General features: G+C 33.9%; 1 protein-coding gene and 1 non-coding gene across 3 annotated transcripts; both read left to right on the top strand.

Moving 5' to 3' along the window:
* The first annotated feature begins 2,599 nt into the window (after window positions 1-2,599).
* On the top strand, window positions 2,600-2,705 carry LOC127240772 (small nucleolar RNA R71). Its single transcript, XR_007836364.1, has one exon. It is a non-coding gene; the product is annotated as a small nucleolar RNA R71 (small nucleolar RNA).
* Window positions 2,706-9,993: 7,288 nt separating this feature from the next.
* LOC127240574 (uncharacterized) lies at window positions 9,994-12,145 on the top strand. 2 transcript variants are annotated; one of them, XM_051259313.1, is made up of 4 exons: window positions 9,994-10,146; window positions 11,113-11,179; window positions 11,281-11,355; window positions 11,425-12,145. In XM_051259313.1, the coding sequence occupies exons 1-4, from the start codon at window positions 10,113-10,115 to the stop codon at window positions 11,567-11,569; spliced, it is 321 nt and encodes a 106-aa protein (XP_051115270.1). In that variant the 5' UTR covers window positions 9,994-10,112; the 3' UTR covers window positions 11,570-12,145. The 2 variants fall into 2 exon arrangements, with proteins under 2 accessions (XP_051115270.1, XP_051115269.1); XM_051259312.1 differs by having other exon boundaries at window positions 11,074-11,179.
* The last annotated feature ends 10,996 nt before the right edge of the window (window positions 12,146-23,141 follow it).

Below are 23,141 nucleotides of genomic sequence, written 5' to 3'. Positions count from 1 at the left end.
GACTTTTGGAACATAGGCTCAAATTCTCACAGGGTTCAAACGTCGACTTGACTCAACATATCACCAATCAAATGTCATTAGGCATGCCAAACTAACCTATCACACAAATCACCTTTGACTCACTTCAAACTAATTTCAAAAACATGCGAAAAGACAGCAAATCAGGCATAAAAATAGCACAAAATGAAAATTTTGCCCAAAAATTTGCATAACTCTCCCCACACCTAAAGTATGCATTGTCCTCAATGTAAATAAAGCAATAAAAGAAGAGAGGAACTTCCCTGGAGTCCATAGGGGGTGTAGTAGTTGGGAGCTTTGTTAACACCTCTTCATTTGATCGTGATTTTTAGGGAGGCTTGAAGTTCTCCTGAGTCCTGCGAAAACAACTAACCAACGCAAGCCATTTAGAGGAGTGGATGTGGTAATCGGCGATGACTGAGCAGGGGAGGAAGAAGTCGACGGCGCCGGAGGTTGGAGGCGGCGACTAAACCAAACAAAACTATCAAAAGTATTATTAGCAATTAAATAATAAAAATAAATAAAATTAAAGAAAGCAATTAAATGATTTGGGTTGTCTCCCAAAAAGCGCTTTTCTTTATAGTCTTTGAGCTAGACTTCGCCTCGCATCAATTCTGAACATCGAAATCGGCAACGGGTGCCGACTTTATAGGATCGAGTGAGGGTCCCTCGTGGTATAATTTTGAAGCGATGTCTATTGGCCACACACTTTTTCTTCGGCTTAGAATTTTGATTCTCCTTATGACATTTTTTCGCTGCCAGCAATGGTGATCCCTTGGGAATCCATCTCCACTTTTCGACAGTCTTTTTTCTTTTTTTACTCTCTCCAGTTGGTCTTTTCTCTAACTGTTTTGTCAACACAGTTCTTCGTTTATTCTCATTACCAACTTCACAAGTTTCCTGCACCACATAATTAATAACATTAATTGCATATAACGATTCAGATTCAACAGGACATTTGACGGGATTAAAAATATTGAAATGAAATTCTTCTCCATCAAACTCCAAGCTGAGTGTGCCCTTTTTAACATCTATCTTTGTTCCTGCAGTGCACATAAAAAGTCTTCCTAACAAAAGAGGCGGTGGATTAAAACAATGTGCATCATGCATATCCAGAATATAAAAATCAACAGGAAAAATCAATTCATTCACTTGAACTAGTACATCTTCTATCATACCATCGGGATAAGCATTGGTTCGATCAGCAAGTTGAATAATAATTCATGTTTCTTTTAGAGGCCCTAGATTTAAAGAGTCGTATATTGATCGAGGCATGACATTAATAGCAGCTCCTAGATCTAGCATAGCCTTAGTTATCTCAGTTTTTCCAATCTTACAAGGGATAGAAAACATACCTGGATCACCTGTTTTGGGTGGTACCTTTCTTTTGATAACAGCAGAAACGTTCTCACCCGCTATAATATGCTCATCCCCTCGCAATTTTCTTTTGTTGGTGCACAGTTCTTTCAAAAACTTTGCGTACTTGGGGATTTGGTTGATAGCTTCCAGGAGCGGGATATTAAGTTCCACCTTGTTGAATATTTCCATCATCTCTTTTTGTTTGTTTGCCTTTTGTGGTTTCTTCTACCTGTCAGGAAAAGGAGCTGATTTAGTTTTAGTAGGAGGAACAGAGTTAGGAAGTACCTTTTCGTGAAGTTCAGTTTCTTTTTCAATCTCCATCTCAATCTGATCCTCATTTTGTTCCTTTGAGATATGATGTGGACCTTTCAATTCCTTTCCGCTACGAAGGGTTATAGCACTCGTATTCTTTGGATTAGGCCGGGAGGAACATTCAATCATCGTATTACTGCAGATAGTGATGGCGCTGACATTTGCTGGATTTGGCTCAAGCTGAGCAGGCTACTTTCCCCTTTCACATAGCTGTCTTACCTCTTCTGAAACTTGGCTAATCTGACTTTGTAGCTTGTCGACAATTGACTTCATCTCTTGTTGGAATTGCAGGGTACTGGTAGCCATAGACTTCACCAAGTCTTCCAAGGACGGACAGGAGTTGCTTGTGGGTGCTTGGGGGAGCTGTTTCTCGCAAGGGCGAGGCTGTTGCATCTGATGTGTGGCTGAAAATTGTTGAGGACCATGATTCTGGTGTGCGTTTCTATAGCGCAAGTTTGGATGATCTCTCCAGCCTGGATTGTAGGTGTTGGAGTACGGATTGTACACTAGAGGTCTATTCATACCGTAGTTTGCAGTGTTCACATCCATTGCACATTCTTCTTGGAGGGCCGGACATGGATCTGTAGGGTGTTCTGCACTCGTGCATATTCCACGTGCCTTGACCTGGACACTCGGGTTGGATTTTTCCACGACCATCTTGCGAACGAAGCTCGTCAACTCAGAAAGTTGTTGCTACATCGATTGGATGGCATGGTCGTTGTTGTTTCCGCTCATATGTCCAACATCTCTTGAACCAAATTGATGCGTGTTTTCAGCCATCCTCGCAATAAGATCCCAAGCTTGTGCCGGCATCTTATTTACTAAAGCTCCACCACTTGCAGCATCGATAATGTTCCTGTCCATCAACGAAAAACCATCATAAAAGTATTGAATCAATAATTGAGGGGGAATTTGATGTGTGGACATTTAATGATAAGTTTATTGAATCGCTCCCAATATTCATGGAGCGTTTCACCTGATTGTTGCTTGATGCCACATATTTCCTTCCTCAGGATCGCAGCTCTGGAAGCTGGAAAGTACTTCTCCAAAAATTTCTTCTTCATGTCGTTCCACGTGTCGATGCTTCCAGGTGGGAGATAGTAGAGCCAATCCTTTGCAGTATCTTTGAGTGAGAATAGGAAGACTCTGAGTTTGATCTGTTCATCAGTAACACCTGGTGGTTTCATGCTGGAGCACACCACGTCGAACTCTTGCAAATGTTTGTGAGGTTCTTCACCTGCAAGTCCATGAAAAGAAGGTAGTAAATGGATTAAGCCAGATTTCAGTTCAAAAGCAATAGTGTTATTCAGAGTTGGAAAGTTAATGCATAAGGGCTGCTGCGCCAAGTTGGGAGCAGCCAACTCCCTTAGAGTGCGGGTATCCTCAGCCATGACAGTCTCTTGATCACTTTCAGAGTCGCTAGAGCTAGAGATTTTGAAGTGGTTTAAAGATTCTGCCAGCTTCGCAACCTGAGCAGCTTTTCGTTGCTTGGCTTCCTTTCGTAGCTTTGGCTCAACCTTCTCGATCTCAAGATTAAATATCAGTTCACCTGTACGAGAAGAACGGGGCATAAACAAGAGGATAAATTAAAATAACACAAAAGAGTAAAACAAAGCGCCAATCCCCGGCAACGGCGCCAAAAATTGACCTGTCGCGCGGTCAATCAAATATTTCACCTAATCCGTGATCACAATTTAATGTAATACAGGGGAAGGGATCGTCTCCACAGGGATTGTGTGATTCACTCTTTCGTGTTCTAATGCAGTAAATAAAGGGGAGATTTTCTTTTATTATTTAATTAAAATAAAATAACAAAGCAATTAAATTAAAGGGGAACTGACTATCAAGGGGATGTCTGGCTCAAGGGATGATGCAGTTATGACACTTATGTTTTATCATAAATTCAATAAAGTTAATTCTTATTAAAGTATCGATAAATTGGTTATAGTTATCAACAAGCTCTGACAACCAATTTTTCCTTACAGTGTATGTAATTAAGGTACGACCGTTAACTACCCCTAATTAAGCGAATAAACCTAGGGGCGCCCATAAGAATATTTCCTAACCGCATTCTAATCCAAAAAAACCCAATTCAAAACAATTACTACCTAAGAGGAGCAATTAGATTTGATTGTCTAACCCCCGGGAAGGAACTATTCAACCCGGTTGTCACCTATTCAAGTGCGAATACAATTACGTATATCCTACCTGAATTGACTTTAGATTATCAGAAAGAACTTTTATAAACAAAATCAAGAATCTCCAAAACAAAAGAACCAAAACATTATCACCCATCAAACTAGAAAAGTGTCTATTTCATAATCAAATAACAAAGAACAAAAGAGAAGGATAAAGTCATAGTGGGAGGGGGAAATCTTCTCTGTCGATTTGCTCCTGCGCGGTCTATGAATCTGTCAGTCTCCTGCTCCTGTGCGTTTCTGCCCTAGCCGTTCTCTCCTGCCAAATAGGCGTGTCTTTTTTTCTTCTTATTTGATTTTTGCCCTAATTATTTTGTAGATGGGCTTTTGGGTATTTAATTAATTTTATTTCCTTTTTTCTGCCAATTATACCAAATTTAATATTTGCCCTCTGCACACAGCAAATAAACAATTCGCATATAAATTATGTAGAATCCAATCAAAATCACCCAAATATCGCATATGATATGAATATAAAACGCATGCGATTTCTAACTATCAGTCCTCAAGTCAAAGGTCATGCTTCAAAAGAGTAAGTTTATTCTTAATTCAAAGTTTTTTCACTCTGGTGTGGAGAGTCTGTCGTTGCTTTAAATGCTTGCAGTATGACCAAAAATGCATCAGCATTGTGTCTTGATGGCTTTGGTTGACATCACCATATTGTAGTCGCTAATATTTACTATGTCTAGGATGTTGGTTAAATCATATCATATTTTAACACATTTGGTAGTGTGATGAAATATCTCTGGAAGCTTAATGTCCAAATGAAATCTGCTAATTAAAGATAGTTTGATAAACAAATGGTTAATGTCAATAATAAAAAGTCATGACTTGGATTCTTATCATACTCAGAGGTTCTGTGATGGACTCTAACATAGGATAGAAGGCAAGTGGTAATGATTTCTCTTGTCAATTGCATGTAGTCGAGATTGCTGGTAACAGACCAAGTGAGGACGGCAGCTAGAGGCAGCCAATATTAGACATTCCCTATGACTGTCACTACTAGAGGATACGGCCCAACTGCCCCAATATCTAAGGAATCTTGTAGAGTTGCCGGCAGTGACGGAACTAGGTTCAAAACTCCTGGGGGCAAAGTTTTCTCGTTAGCGTATTTTCTACAGTCGTTCCTTGTTTGAACTAAAAAAAAAAAAAATTTGTTTGAAAAAAATTGTAAGAACTTGGTTCACTTCCATCAATTCGATGCCATCTTAACATCTTTGATACCCTTTGACAACATAGTGGGGTGATAAAAAAAAAAAAAAAAAAAAAAGAACTGACGAGAAGAAAAAGAAAATGGTACAAAGTAATATTTTAGATAAAAAGTTTAACTTTTATGAGAAAATATAATTTTTATTATATACCTTTAAAATTGAACCAATAAAAATATTATTTAGATGAACAAAACCTGTATTCTTATATAATATATTTATAATTAATAATATTATAGATTGTTATAAATTTAAAATAGTAAAATAAAAAGTAAAATAAAATACTAAATTTAGAAGAGAAAAAGGGAAGGGAGGGAGGGGGCAAAATTCATATATTAAACTTAAAAATTTTACCTTTTATATTAAAATTTATACCTTTTTTAGGCTCGGGATCAAGTGCCCCTCCAAGCCTCTTCTTGGTTTCGTCCATGGTTACCGGAGCAGGAACAATCTCATGACAATGTGTGTTTGCCATGGGATGTTTCGTTAAACATGGCGGCGGTGGCGAGGCCAATGCATCACAACTTCTAAAGCAATGTATACGCAGCAATGTTAATAATTGAGTAATTCCTTAGAAAAACTCTAATTTCAAGCTCCTTCAAACTCTCATTTGCGTTATATAACTTTTATACATTAGAATTGATATCGATATGCGTTATAGTATAATAATTTTCTTTTATGTAAAGTTTTAGAAGAAAAAAAATGAGTCTATAGAATGTGGGATGAAATCCTCAGCCTCAGTGCAATTCAGCCCCTTCCGCCATATCAATTAAATGGTGATAAGTGTGATTTTTTTTTTAATTTAACATTAAACCTTATAATTTTTTTGATCTTTTTTTTTCCCCATATTTTAATTGTTCTCTCTATTATTGTTTTTAAATTTAAGGTCATGTTCCTTTCTGCATCCAAACATATATTTGTATATATACATTTTATTTTCTTTCCCAAAATGTGACGGTGCATCTGGATCAACAACGACGACATTCTTTTGTTCTTTCAGTGAAGTGACATTGATTTATTGATAATTACTATTAATTCCGTTGATATGTTGCACAATCATTTTCCTATCTTGTTATATATATGGTCCACAATGATTTATTATTCTTGTATCATACCTCTAGTTGTTGGTACTTAAAATAATGATAACAATGATATGACTTTTTTGTTTTTTTTTTAAAAGAAGTTGTGACATATTCTTAAAAATAATAATCTAAGAGTTGGAATTGACGTAAATGTAAAATAACCTAGGGGAGTCCATTCTTTAGCATGTTCTTCATTATGTTCGCTGGGTTTGTTTGATTATAGTTTGAAATTGATTTGAGTTTTTGTTTAAATAGTATTTTGTAGTGATGTTTAGTGAGAGAAAACAGTATATTTTAAGATTTTGTTCTCTTGAAATATTTTGTCAAACTTTCACTATTCATAATTTTTTTCCCCTAAAATATCAAATTATTTTTTTATTTTTCAATTTTTTATATTACACTAAAAAGTAATTTTACATGCTATTTATATTCATTGTACAACTATTTAAATTCAAAAAGTTTTCAATTTAAATCCCAAACCCGAAATACAAACCCTTAAACAAATACATATACTATAAAAGTATTGTAATATTATATTATATTCACAATATATATTTCCCCTTTTATCATTCAAAATAAAAGTATTTTATATTAAATAAAAGTTTGTATATTTTTTATTTTAAACACAATTCAATATTAAATATCACATTAATATACTATTGTTGTACTGAAATTTGGTCCATGACGGCCCAAAAAATTTAGGTCGGTCGAAACCGACAAGAATTTGGGTTCTCAGCCTACTCAAGAAAGTATCCTGGCTAGTCTCTCAATAGATGAAAATGAGTAAAATTTAATTTACTGGATTTTGAATGAAAAAGAAAATAGATGTACCAATAAGACTGAATTGGATTCGATAAAAGAAAATATGCATAAATTTTGTAACGATATTCAAGTAAAAAAACAAAGAAGGCAATGAGATTGTGCATGGAAGGAAAGCAAGTAAATTGAATTGCTGCTCTTGACTGGATCGGATATATGATAGAAAACAAACTATGTACTAGAGTTTTAAGCAAACTAATATATAGCAAAAAGAATTTAAAATCAATAAATGCAATTGAAGAAAAGAAATAAAACAAAGAAAGAATATATTTTTATTGGAATTGTGGGTTGTGGCCTAGTTTTTTATTTAAATTAAAAATCAAGTACAATTAAAATACAATAATTATAAAATAATTAAAGTAATATATATAATTAATATAATTAATATTAATAAAATAAAACATATAAAATACAATTAATAAAGTAATTAAAATATATATAAAGAAATTTATTTAATAATATAAATATAGTAAATCATAACAAAGTAATTAAAGATATTAGACAATAATAATAATAATAATAATAAATAGTTTAGAATAAATTTACAATATAAATAAATAAATAAATAAAAATTATATATATTGTAGAACTATCTCTTTAACCCTCTAAAAAATGTGAATAATAGCGATAGAGCTTTTTGAAACGGTCTAAAACAACGTTCATTCAAACTTAGCTGAAGTATCTAGGAATATTCTAGAATCTTTCTGGAAGATTGTAGAATAATGAACCGGAACATTCTAGGTTCGTCTATGAAAGAACTTCCCTCCCTATAAAAGAATCTTTATAGAAGGTTGCTGAACACGATGGATCATTTGTAAGTCCTAGAATATTCTAGGTTCCGGTAGAGTCCCTCTCATTTGTATCATCGAAGCGTTTTGCAAGTTTCTACTTTTGTGGGTGCTTACGAAATAGGAAATGATATATATCCAGACTTTGATTATGGTTTATCTTGTGATTAGGGTTTCTTTGATTGATTTTGATTCTATGGTGGTGGCTTTTGACGTTGATTTATTTTGAGTTTTTCCATCTTTAAATTATTTTAATTTTTTTATATGTAATTGATTTTAATTGATTTTAATTAATTTTAGATGATTTTAACTTTTTTTTTATATTTAATTGATTTTAATTTGTTTGTTTTGGTTGCTTTAATTGGAGCAATGAGATTAGAAAAGACGGGTCATTCATCGGATGTTGATCTAAAATATATATTTTTTTTTTATTGGAAAATAAAATGTGTATAAACTATTGTTCAACTATTTTTACTAATCTATCACATAGAAAATTTTGAATGAAATTATAGAAGGAATAATACACATGATAAATAAATAAAAACAGTAAAATCCTTAATAAAATGTACTATGTGAGACCGTTGTATGTGTTGTATTCGACTATTAAACAGTCCCACGCACAGATTGTTATACTAATTATTTTGTTTATCCAACACATAAAAATATAAAACTCTGTATAGTTTGTCAGTTGAGAAACCATTTACAAGCACACTAAAAAATAAAACGTTAAATTGTCCATCCATAAGTTGTTATCCTATTTGTTTTTTATTTGATCCAATACATAAAAAATAAAATGAATATAAATTGTCACTGCAATTATTTTTACCAACCACATGTATTTTGTAAAACTACTTAGTACATTAGAAAATAAAATCTTCAACCACCTTACATACATATTGAGTCCGTTCACACATTATTTACATATGAAATAATTTTTGGTATGCCGTACGAGAAACTATGTAAAAATATATATATAAAATATAGTACTCCCTCCGTCCCACATACCATGTCCACGTTGTCGTTTCTGTCTGTCCCACGTTCCATATCACTTTCCCTTTTTGGAAAATGATTACACACTTTAATTTCATTTTAAACTTTTTAATTTATATTTTTAATTTTAATTTAACTAATTAGTTATCTTAATCTTAAGTTAAAATTATTTATATTACAAGATAATTATTTTTACTAATACATTCTTAATTATCTATTAATTACGCCCCTCCTAAAATACCGTGTATTCAGTGTAGCAGACACGCCATATGGGACAGAGGGAGTATTATTTTAAGTTGAATGTTTGACTTTTTTATTTTTCGTAATGACTTTTTGATTTTTTTATAATAAATATTTAATTAATTTTTTTTTTTACTTTCTGATTTTTGTATAAAATATTTTATATATACTTTTTTTTTAAGAATCCCAATTAAAAAATAATATTGAAACGACGAAAAACAGACAAATCAATCAAATTAAACTTGAATTATATATACAAAAATAGAGTAAAGAGGGGATTGAACAAAAATAGAGAGACCTCAATCAAGTTTGTGTGTTGTTTGATGCGTCTCTATTTCCGTGATCAATTTCCTTCCAACTTTTTATTATTCAACTAAATTTTTGTTTCTAAAAATATTAAATTAAATATATGTTTTTATGTTTTATATTATACTTAAATTATGTATACATTAAGTCATTAAGGGTGTACTTGTTTGAGGATTTGAATTTGTGTTTAAAATTTGAAATAATAAAATTTAAAATTTGAATAGGTGCATGATGTTAATATAAATAGATACGGATACGATGTTTTAAATGTAAAATTAATACTATAATATAAAAATAAATAAATATTATAAATTTGATAAAATTTTCTATAAAAAGACACACCGTAAAAAACACATCAATTATATAGTACAATTATTTCAATTATAATATTTTATTATTCAAATATAAGATTTAATATTAAATTTCAAATTACATCCATTTAAATTTGATATTAAAATAATGTATCATATAACACATTTTATAAAAAATAAAAATCGAAAATTTAAAATCCAAATGGTAGAAATCTAAGTTTGAGCCCAAATCTAATGCCCTTTTTTTTTAAGTCCAAGCCAAAATGTCAGTAACCCTAACCTCGTACCCAGTAACCTAAAACCTAATTCTCAATTTCCCATCTTCCTCTCCTCCTTCCTCTCTTGGACCCTCACTCCTCGTCTTGTTCTTCCCCCTCTTTCCCTTTCTATTGTGTTTCTTGTAACGGAATCGGAACGAGGAGCCCGACCCAGATCCAACTCGGCCATTTTGCCAACAACATCGGTTGCTTGTGTGTTCTTTATGCGGCGTTCGGTGACTGAGCTGCATGATGCAAGTAAAGATTTTTTATTTTTATTTTTGTTTGTGAAGTAACCTTGATTGATAGTGTTTTGTGTTGTATTCTCGTCAGATGGATAATAATACATGTACATGTTTGAATCGTAATGCGATAGATTGATGTGATACTTTGTTTGGCATGTGTGAGAAACGGAGCAATCGGTAAAATGCAACCTAGAAATGGTGAAGTAACCTGAAATTTATTGATTTGAACAGTCTCAAGATTTGGTTAGACTATGTGTGCGACGGCATTGCCTTTTGTTTGTCTTGAAGCATGTTGTGAGTGTGACTTGAACCTGTAGGTTATTTTTTAACTCTAATTTGTCGTTATGCATTAGAGTTGCAGAAATTGAGTCGGTATCTAGGAGTATATTTGGACTGAATTCTTCGAGAATCAGAAAGGTCATTTTCAAGTTAATCTTGTTTAGTTTTCCATTGCTATATTCTTAAATGTTGGCATACCATAAAGTATATTGTTACTTGTGAGTGATGAAGGTTACACGTAGATCAATCATTGATTAAGACATGCCGGTGGTGGGAATGATTTGGAGAATTTCGATTGCAACATTTGTGATTGCAACTTTTATGTTAGCGAGTTCATTTTCTCCGCATAAAAATCCAATGGATAATCTATTACAAAATCTTGTGTGAAGCCAAAGCCATATGATTTTCAATAAAGGTTCTTGGGTGGTAGTATTCCTATAGATTACTGGTTGAATCTAAGATGATAAGTAGCCACCTAGTGTGGAAACATAAACTACCTAGTGTGGCAAGTCACGACATTTAGTCGGTTATTGATATCTTGCTTCTGTACTATGACTTTAATATGCTTGGTGAAGCTTTTATTACTTATTCAGTTTTATCTGTGAAAAAATTTCTCTAAATTCTCTTTTTTTGCTCAATATTTATGCTTGACATTTGGAAGTGTCATGCATGTGGCAAATGACCCGGGATCTTGTGGCAGCATGCAAGTTTCAGAGTATTAACAAACCATGCCCTATTATGTATTGTCAGAAGTGTCTCTTGAACAGGTTCTCTTTATCATCTTTTCGTTATATGATGATTTTGAATTCAACACGTCATTGAATACTTGGACAATCTAATTTTATTGTGACGATTTCATCCAAGTTAGATATTGCGAGACGGCTGAAGAAGTAGCTAGTTTGGAGCAATGGACTTGCCCCGAATGCAGGGGCAGCTTTTGCATGTGAGTCTTCTGAATTATTTCTGAATGACTTTGCAGCATTTTTCTTATTGTGTAATTATGCATTGATAGGAAAAAGGAGGTGACAAACCCGCTGGTATTCTCACCAATGAAGCAAAAGCTAGAAGATTTTCCTCTGTATCTGAAATGCTACTTAGAACGACGCCCTGCAACCAAATTTGCTGCAAAGAAAAGCTTCTTCGAATTGCATGCATGATTTCCTATTTTTCACATGGACTGCCACGTGCGCTAAAAGTTGTTTCTCTTGTTAATGATGTGGCACAGTCTTTAAAAAACGCATGCCTTCTTAAAGCGCGATTTTAAACTTTGAAATAAGGATTTATATGTCCAAAAGGGTAAACTCATTTATAAATCACAAATGCGGAGACCCTGAAACCCTAGCCATACGAAGTATCCGGCGGCGCCGCGCATCCTTCATTGACCTTCCGTCAGCAACCCTCGTGTTCTCTGTTGATTGGCTTTGGCTTCTCTGAGATCAACACTCCGCATTCCTTCCAGGCACCCCAGTAGCAGAAATGGAATCAGTTATATTCTTTTTATTATATGAAATAGGTTTTGGAATTTGGATGATGTTTTGTAGAACTAAGAATTCAGATGTTGTAAGAACAGAGCCATTAGTGGTTGGATCTGGTGGCCATGTGTACTGGAAATCAAACTGTTTGCGAGATTCTGAAGTGCTGCATCAAAGTAAGTCGCTGAATATTTTGAATGTGAAATAGTTTGGATGTTATGTTTTTATTAAGAAAGAGTTGTTGGATGTTGTGGCTTTTCAGGTGTGAAAAATATTTTAACTGTATGATAATAATATCTAGAATAGAGACAAAAACACAACCTTTTGATACACATCTATTTCCCTTGTTACTCTCAAAATACATTGACGTGGTTGTTTGGAGGTTTGAATTTTGAGTTGAGATTTGAATAATAAAAATTTTGAATTTGAATAGTTGTATGATGTGAAATAAACAGTTTGAATGTTAAATTTATTTTTAGTATAATATAAAAAATAAAAAATATGTATTTGATTTGATGTTTTTAAAAAAAAAAATTGATGAATAGTGAAAATTTTAAAAAATCCTCTAATCAAATACACCCTAGTGGTTGCATTCTCAAGATTGTTCTTTTATTTGTATGTTTGATGAAAATCAGCCATTCATCAGATAAAATATTTATATAATTTTTTATTGGAAAATAAAATGTGTATAAACTATTATTCCAACTATTTTTACTAATCTATTACATAGAAAATTTTGAATGAAATTATAGAAGACACAATACACACAAAAAATAAATAAATAAATAAAAAGAGTAAAATCCTTAATAAAATGTACTATGTGAGACCGTGGTATTTGTTTTATTCAACCACATCAAAAAGTAAAATATTAATTAGTTCACACAAGGATTGTTATCCTAATTATTTTTTTTTATCCAATACATAAAAATATAGAACTCGCATAAATTGTCAGTTGAGAAACCATTTACAAGCACACTAAAAAATAAAACATTAAATTGCCCGTCCACAAGTCGTTATATTAATTGTTTTATTTGATCCAAAAATAAAATGGATATAAATTGTCACTGCAGTTATTTTTACTATCCACATGTATTTCGTAAAATTACTTAGCATATTAGAAATTAAAATGTTGAACCACCTTACATACATATTGAGTCTATTCACAAAGTACTTAGATGAAATAATTTTTGATACTTAGTATGAAAAATTATGTAAAAAAATATATAAATATAGTATTGTTTTAGAGACTATTTGACTTTTTATTCTCTATAATAACATTTTGACTTTTTATAGTAAGTATTTTTTTTTTTTTTTACTTTTTTCACTTTTGTATAAAATATTATATTGTATTTTTTTATTATTATTTTTGAAGAATCGCAATTGAAAAATAATATTGAAATAATTGAACAATTGTTATTTTATATGTTTTTATTTTTATCCGCACACAAAAGAATAAAATGAGCATTCAATTGTATATACCAATTGCTGCTGCCCTTACCCGCCCAAGCCGGTTTGCCATGACAAATCGTGGTCATGGATCGATCTATATTGTTATAGATTCATCAATGAATCATTAGAATATACCGGTCAAATATCAATATATATATATATACAAATAGAATTTTATAATTCATCCATTTCGAAAGAAAGTACTTATTTACTTTTTTTTACATGTTGATTTTTATTTTTTTTTTATATTAGTATTTGGAATTCAAATTTTCTCTTCGGACAACCTATGATAGGTTTGGCCAAAAGAATGGGGTAAGAGACTTTTAGGTAATTTAAAAAGTTTTTAGGATAGATATTTCATACTGAATGCATTTGATGAGAAAAATGAATTCAATCGTGTTAATCCGACCAAAAAATGACACATTAATCAAATTAAACTTGAAGTATATATATATATGTATATATATATATGAACAAAGTGTATAGACAAGCAATAAAATGCATGACAATTTGACAAAAATAGAGTAAAAAGGGGATTGAACAAAAATAGAGAGAGCTCAATCAAGTTTGTTTGTTATTTGATGTGTCTGTATTCCCGTGATTCAACTCATATATTTATATTTCTATAATTTTATTTTTTTTACATATGTTCTTATGTTTTTAAAAAGAAATAAGATTTTTAGAGTTGGTCGAAGTATATGTTTTTATGTTTTATATTATACTTAAATTATATAGTATATATTAAGGGTGTGTTTGTTTGAGGATTTGAATTTGTGTTTGAAATTTTAATAGTTGTCTAATATAATATAAATAAGATGTTATGTTTAATATAAAAAATAAATAATTTTAATTTGATTTGTTTTTTTAAAAAATGATAAATATTATAAATTTGATAAAATTTTATATAAAAACACACGAGGTATAAAATAGATCAATTGTGGACCGTGTGGTAAAGAAAATATCCCAAATTTAACCTTATTTTTAAGTCCAAACCAAAATGTCAATAACTCTAACCCCAAACCCTGTAACCTTAAGCCTAATTCCCAATTTCCCATCTTGCTCTCCTCCTTCCTCTTTTGGACCCTCACTCCTCGTCATCTTCTTCTTCCCCTTTTTTGGCCTTTCTATTGTGTTTCTTGTAACGGAATCGGAACAAGGAGCCCGACCCGGATCCAACTCGGCCGTTTTGCCAACCACATCGGTTGCTTGTGTGTTCTCTATTAAATTTTTTGTTCAAAATCGTATAGGCATTCTCGAGCGCACACCCCACGTGACATTCTTTATCTTCGAATAAATCCAATAATAACAAAATAACCAACATATAATATTTATACATAGTAATAAATTTTATTACCATCCTCTAATTATTTTAATTTTTACCCAATATAGAGAAAAGTAAAATGCGTATCAAGTTGTATTTACCAATTACATAAAAAAAAATAAATAAAATTGTATCCAAATGTGCTTACCACTTACACCAAAATAATATGTTTCTATTTTTAATCAATACAGAGAAACCAAAACATTGTATTTGCCAATTACACCAAAATAGTAATTTCAAATTTTGAAATAATATGTTAAATTGCATAAAGAATATTACAAGTGTTGGTGTGTTTCAGCGTCGGCCCACACCCAAACCCAAACCCAGATCCGACCCGACCCGGTCCGACCCGAACCAGAACCCACCTGGTTTGTTTTTATCTCCCTAAATCAGAATCGATCTCTCCCCCATTCTGTTCGATCTTTTGAATCTTTCTCTCATCCGTTCCGTCATTCACGATGCTATGAAGTAGAAGAAGAAGGAGGTTGTAGTTGAGTGTGGGTCGTCATCCTAGGATCGGAGAAGCAGAGTGTTGTATGAGGGATTGAATATGTACATCATCAATTCATGGTTTGCGATTTTAGGAGAGGGGGTGACAAGTTCGCTATTCTGTTATGTTATGTGAGCGTCGAACCTACTGCCTTAGCCTATCGACTTCTCTCGTTACTTTTCCGTCCTGATACTGCGTGTGCGAGGATCACTATAGGGTTCTTGGGTTACTTCGTGTTAGGAACCACCGCAATCGACACCTTTGTGGGTTACCTCGTAGGACGACTTGGAGTTGGCGAAGGAGTGGCTGCGATCTGAGCCTACTTTACCGATTGATCTATTTTCATTTCAATTCTTAATACATATTTCTGTTTTACATTCTTAATCATCAAGTTTTATCCGCACTAATTATTTTGGTTGAGAATCTGTGCAGATCACCCAACGTTCAGGAAGATCGAGAATCCCAACATTGGTATCAGAGCGAGGTTAAAAGCTGAACGCGGGTTGAATTTGCAATCCTAGGTACAAACAGAAATTGGTAAAATTTGCCCAAGATCGGTCATCTGGTCAATAAAAGGAAAAGAAAAATAATCTTTTTTGCCTACAGCATTAAGCCTATGATAATCAACACATTGCCGCCATCTTATTTGGTTGCAAACAGAAACCATCTCACCATCTTGATTCTCCTTCATGGCTATCCCTGCCTTCTTTGGTACCACTTGGATAGGACTCACCCACTGGCTATCAGAAATTGGATAGATTATGCCACCATCCCGAAGCTTTATGACTTTCTTCTTCACCACTTCAGTCATTATTGGATTGAGCTTCCTTTGTGCTTGTCGGACTAGTATTGCTCCTTCATCAAGAGTAATCTTGTGAGTACAAAACAATGAACTTATACCTTTGATGTCTGCAATCATCCACCCTAGAAGTCTCTTTCTCTCCCAAGTAGGCATACTTCAAGTGATCCGGAAATGATTCCAATTTCAACTCTGGTGCCTGCACAATAGATAGTAACAAACACTGATCAGTTTTAGGTAAAAATAATGGAGTGAGCTCATACCTTTGTGGAGTCAGCAGAACGGCTCCTAAAGCATGCATCATCCTCTGCAATTTCTAGCATCTATCATGAGGTCAGAAGCCTCATGAAAACCTACATGATTCACAATCACCACTTCCAACGCATCGGAGGCTCTCATCTCAAGACTATCTTATACGCTAGTCTTAATAATATCTATAGAAAACAACGAGTGAGTCTCTGTAGGATATTTCATGGCATAAAAAATGTTAAATTTAATAGTTTCTCCATCAAACTCCATCGTGAAAGTTCTTTGCTTCACATTAATTTTAACATTAGTTGTACACATAAAAAGCCTTCCTAAGAGGATGGGTGAAGGATTAGGTGAATTCTCATCTTTCATATCCAACACATAGAAGTTGATAGGAAAAATTAATTCATTGACTTGAACTAGAACATCTTCTATAAGTCCTTCAGGGGTATGTATTAGTCCTACTAGCCAACTGAATCACAATTCCTGTTTTCTTTAGAGGTGCTAGGTTCAAGGAGTTATAGATTGATTTAGGCATCACATTTATCGCAGCCCTTAAATCTTGCATGGCTCTTCTTATTTCTAAATTTCCTATCTTGCAAGAAATTGAAAGGATACCTCGATCATCACACTTCGGCGGAAGTTTTCTTTGTAAGACCGCAAAAATGTTTTCATTGGTGATAATACACTCGTCTCCCTTCATCCTTCTCTTGTTAGTGAACAAATCCTTAAAAAAATTTGCATATTTTGGGATTTGGCGAACTGCATCTAACAATGGTATGCTAAGCACCACCTTTCTGAAAACCTCCAAAAATTCTTTATCCTTACTTGGTTTCTTTGGCTTCACCAACCTGGAAGGAAAAGGTGCTTCGTTAGACTTTGTATTAAAAAAGGGTTCAGAATGTACCTCGTTAGCTTTTATGTCTTCTTGTTCAATCTCCTTCTCAATGGTTTCTTCATCTTTGTCCTTTGGAACCACTGGTTGTGGACTCTCCACTACCATACCAGTTTGAAGAGTCATCGCGCTCACATTCTTTGGATTCTTTTCAACTTGGGATGGCCATTTTCCTTGAACTCGCTCATTCAACTGACGTACCTCAGTGGCTAGTTGCTCCATTTTCGCATCCAGATTTTGTATGTTAGTCTTCATATCCTATTGAAATTACAAAGTGTTAGCAACCATGGCCTTAACCATATCCTCTAAAGATATACCTGATGATGCAGCAGGTTGGTGTGGTGGGGTGGTGGGCGATATATCTGTTGCACTAGCGCATGTGCTGGGAATCCTTCCAGCTGATTCTCATACCGCAAATTGGGATGATCTTTCCACCCAGGACTATATGTATGGAAGAACGGGTTGTACTGCCTGTAGGGCGCTTGCGCAAAGGCGGCTACATTCAGTTTTGCAGGGCTGCCTTCTTGAAGCTTAGGGCAGGAATCAGTCGGGTCTTCTATACTTGTGCAGATGCCACATGCTCTTACTTGCTGAGTCTGACCAACCACCAAATGGTGCACAATCGTACTTAGCTCAGAAAACTGCTGTCGAACAGGATCGGAGGTAGAGCTATCAGCTACTCCACTATCTCGAGTACCAAACTGTTGTGTCAATCATACTTAGCTCAGACAACTGCTGTCGAACAGGATCGGAGGTAGAGCTATCAGCTACTCCACTATCTCGAGTACCAAACTGTTGTGTATTTGCTGCCATTCGAAAGATCAGATCCCAAGCATCCCTAGGAGTATTTTCAGCTAATCCACCTTGACTCGCAGCATCAATGTTGCTTCGATCCGTCCAATTAAGGCCTTCGTAGAAGTATTGGATAAAAAGTTGCTCTTTTATCTGATGTTGAGGACACCTTGCGCACAGGCGGTTGAATAGATTTCCTTCCTGAATGTTTCAGCTCGAGACGCCGGGAAGTACTTCTCCAGAAATTTTCTTTGCATGTTAGCCCACAAAGTTATGCTTCCTGGAGAGAGATAGTACAACCAGTCTTGCGCTGCATCCTTTAAGGAAAAAAAAAAAAAACACTCTCAACTTGATTTTGTTCCTCAGTGACTCCTGCTGGTTTCATACTCGAGCAGAAACATCAAATTCACATAGATGCTTATGAGGCTCCTCAAGTGCAAGGCCATGAAAAGACGGCAGTAAGTGAATCAATCCAGATTTTAGTTCAAATCTAATAGTATCATCAATGGCACGAAAGGTAATGCAGAGAGGTTGTCAAATGAAATTCGGAGCTGCCACTCCCTGAGTGTCCGAAGTTCTTATCTAGCCATGATAGTATCGCTGTCCTCCTCAGAAGAGTAGAAACCACTTGACTGTGCGTTGGAGCTCCTGTTGGATTCTAGCTTCTTTCCTTAACTTCCTTTCTAAATTTTCGATCTTTGAATCGTATATCAATTTTTATGTACGAGAAGATCGAGGCATAAAGTAGAATAAAATATAAAGAGACTAGGATAATAATAAAATATTAAATAGATCAACAAAAGTAACAGTGATCAAACCAGTCCCCGGCAACGGCGCCAAAAATTGACAGGCGTGAACATAAATGAATTAGATAATTGAGATATTGGGACATTACACTCAAATCAATACCAAATCGATATGGTGAAAATGTAGTAGGGGTGGAATCTCAAAGGACCTGCAGTATATTGATATACAATGAGTGATGGGACCTGGTCTCTTGCTAGCCGCCAACAGAATCATCGGCCGGTTTGGCGTCTTTGCCATGTCAAACATCCCAGCATGAGCTCTTGTCTTCCTTTTGACCTGACGTTGCAACAGATGATTATCAACAAAATATCAACTATGATTTTCAAGCACTCAGGCTTCTATTTCAGTGTACACATACAGCGGCTTGAATGATCTCCTTGAGTTTATTATCATCAACACCATTATGCAGAGGATCCCACAACCTGAAAATATGGTACACAGAAGATATGAATATATGGAACTGCCGAGTTCTACCTTACCATAATATCCAACATTTCAGCATAAGGCATGAGTTTCTTCACATTCCAGACATTTCCATCGAATGGCATGCACTCATAAATCGTACATTAATTGGCTTCTCCCGAGTCAGATCAACAAAATCACATGTTTCATCATCATTGACTCCTTGCATCACAACACTTTATCTGACACAAACAACATATAAAACAAGACCTTTTTCTTATGGAGTATATATTCAAAACAAACTGAAAATATATATACATATATAGCTTAAAATCTAAGGCAAAAAAAGTGGAGAGTTGAGTCATACTTTGAAGGGATTATTTATCCCATTTCTATAGCTACATGAATGGATTTCATTACTCGTTCATGGCCTCTTGGTATCTGAAGCAGTGTGTAACTATAACCTTACAAATCGTTAGGCCAGTCAATATCCGTCAAAATAAGAAAAAAAAAAAAAGCATCTTCACAAAGAAAATATTGACTAATGTCTTATACTGTATATTAATTAAAGTCTTCAAAAGGAGTTAATCAAAACCCATTCGAGCATAGAATAAAAACCCAGACAAATAACACAAACATTGAAGTCCCCAAACTAAAATCAAAGCATATCTGACAAATAAATAACAAAACCCCCAAATAAATCATGCAATTGAATCCTTAAGAGGCTGATGGCGGATACACGGAGCAGAGCAGATGGCCGAGAATAAAAAGCGAAAGAGAAACAACTAGCTTCACCAAGGCACGCGAAGGAAAGGACAGGAAGCAGCCCTCGTCGCGTCATGGGGAAGGCGGAACTGGATGCGGCGACCGAAGACGGAGGAATGATTCACTGCGCTGGTTTTTGTTTCTTCAGATTCCACACCACTGAAGAAACAGAACATTTTAGTTACTCCAGAGAACAAGTTAAGAGTATTAGAGAATCTTATGAACAATTTATTTACCTTGTTTCCCATTATATGAAGCAGAGGCTAAGTATGTGCTGAACTTTGCTGTTCCAGGAAATAAAAAAGAAATTTCACCTTGCGTTGGAGATCCATTTACCCTATACAGTAATGATCTGATATAGTTAGTTTATAAAAACGTTATTGTGATCATCCCGGGTATGCCTGGTGTATTTGTTATTTATTTTTTTAGTATTAATATACCCTTTGATTTGTCGAATCAAAAAAAAAAAGTATATCCAACAATTTTGTTTAAATAAAAGTTCCGCAGTCCCCACTCATCAATACAAAACCAAATTGTTGGAATGTTGCCTCAACTATATGTACCTTCCTATGGGAGAGACATTTAATTTGGGGCGAGGCCAGATATTGCGTCTTCCCAGATCCCTTCCTTGTTGATTGTCTTCGGTGCTGTTTTGACCATCACTGAAGTTTCCACCACTGTCGAAGCTATCATTTTTTATCGGGTACTTGTATTTCCAGCTGCAGTTGCCATGCTACTTTGTATGAAAACAGTACAAATTTCTGGATATGTTTTTTTCATCATATCTAAGTGAAATGCTTCTTTCCGACTGTTGAACTATTGCTATATCTGTTGATTTGCATTTATCAATTACTAAGTTAAACTGTAGTTTAACTCACCAACATCCTAGAGATAATATATGTAAACAACTATTCAATGTTGATGTCAGCTAGAGCATGGTATTGAATGACGACAACATGCGTCATTCAATGCACGCCATTGAAGGAAATAATCAACAATAATAATCCCCACGAGGGGAAAAGAATTTAATTAAGAGCAGGAGACGACAAAATGAGGAAACTATCTAATCTATATAATGTAGCCAATCATTTATAATGGAATCATATGCATAATGAAGTTCTGGAAAAAGAATTTGTTATCCAAATTCAAACAGCTAATTATAATGTACACACATTCACTTGACATATATTACGATTTACGAAAATCTAAGGTATCCATTTTAAAGACAGGAACACTCTATTGCTCCTCTAAAGAGAGTCAATAATTTATAAGAATCATAGGATTGAATAGTATTGGCAGATCAAACCACACACCCAAACATACATAAGGCATTTAAACAAAACCTTTCTTCATATACATATCCATACAAACACACTTGCAAAAGTCCACCCGCAACTTCGTAAAATCTAAATACACACCATAAACATAATATATATACCAATTAAATAAGAAAGTTGAAAGAGATCATATGATTGTTCACACACGAAAATACATATATATTTGAAGTTAGAAACAATAAATCAAATCCATTCTTACAAGTGTGAATCAATCCGGAGATCACTATGTCTCCTTTGGATAATTGGTATGCTTTGGACAAACAAAATACTTACGATCACTAGGCTGACCACAAAAATAAAAAACCTATTGAATTAAGAACAAACAATGAACATGATCCAACAAAATAACAATTTGTTTCCTACTAGCTAAGAAGATCCCTCAAGAACAGATTTATCTTCCGGTGCATCAATACAGGTTCGTGGGGTTCTTCGACGCAATACTTGGGGTCCAAGAAAAAGGCGTCTTCTCTCCTCGCATGTTATGCTTTTTTTTTTTTTTTTTCCTAATCGGATGAGTGGACCCATAAATCAGTCACCATCAACCAATTAAATTTTACTTTGATCTAATTTGTATGCTTCTATGGGACAAACAACACAAGTCTTTGTTCCCGAAAGCCAACATCGATCTGTCCACTCAGATGAATGAAGAAATTTGATAGCCCGAATCCTCTCAATATCCTGATCTCATGACGCTTCCCTTATCTTCTCATCGCTCCTACTGAAAAAGCCAAAACAAACAATCAAACAAATCAACACCTATTTCGCCACCATTGCATCCATAGTCCAACTGAAACAAACAAGCAAATCAACTAAAAATGAGGAAACTCAAAATTAACACAATATTTAAATGCACTCGAATCTGAACCTCAGAAAAAGTCTTTATCACATGATAAACCCTATTTTGAACAAGAACGATAGCCCCGCCGCCGAGTGAGAAGGTGTACAATAACCCTAATCTGAAAATGGAGGATTTTTATACTACTAATGGATGGTTCTAGAAGGCTTGTGTATATATGTCTTCTTATTTAATTATATTTTAAATCATTCTAAAATTTTCTACAATTTTTTAAATAGTTTTTCGGTATGGCGCACTCACATTTTTTTCCTTGTGCTCACCATTTTGATATTATTAAGTGGATTGTTCCCGTAGGGTTGTATTTATATATATATAGATAAATATTATTTATTTATATTTTAAATTTATTTTAGGTTTTTCTATAATTTTTTATATAAAGGCTAATCTTTTACAATTTAATATACTTACTGTATATTTATTTATAAAATACATTCTTTATGAAATTTTTTACAAGAAATTGTTTACTCAAAACTCTGTGCAGAGGAGTATACAATAAAACTATAGAGATGAAAGACAAAAATAGAAAATAGGAATTTTAAATCAAAGGTTTTTTAAAATGAAAAGTTGTTTTTCCGGTTCTCTTTGAAAGGAAACATATTTTCAAACACAAAAAAAAATACGAGAAATACATGCAGCTCAATCACTTACACTAACACTTTTCCGCCTCATCAACAATTCACCGATTTTTACTCCGTCAAGGACATTCTTCAATTATCCTTAATTTTTGTCTAATTAATTAGTGTTTAGAGTGGATTTTGTGCAGATTAGTAAAAAAAGAAGGACATTTTTTACGAAATTAATCTTACACGGACATAAATTGAAAGGACGGTCAAATATAAGACATAAATTGCGAATACCCCTTATAAAATAATGTCACGATAATAGGAATCAAAGCACATGTCACCTGCATCAAAATGATGTTGGCAACAAAGTAGAAATAATTGTAATAAGCATAGTAGACGAATAAAAGAAGAAAGTAGTACAAGATATGATTCATTTTAAGAAATACTTGACTGAACTATGTACGGATGTTGATTCATCCCAAAAGCCAACAAATGTTCACTAAGATAATGAAGAATATGTTGGACAAGGAGA

The sequence above is a fragment of the Andrographis paniculata genome, unplaced genomic scaffold, assembly GCF_009805555.1.
Source record: "Andrographis paniculata isolate CXL003 unplaced genomic scaffold, ASM980555v1 Contig79END, whole genome shotgun sequence".
Lineage (NCBI taxonomy): Eukaryota > Viridiplantae > Streptophyta > Magnoliopsida > Lamiales > Acanthaceae > Andrographis > Andrographis paniculata.
The sequence above is the reverse complement of the archived record's forward strand: the minus strand, read 5'-3'. Positions and strand labels throughout refer to the sequence as shown.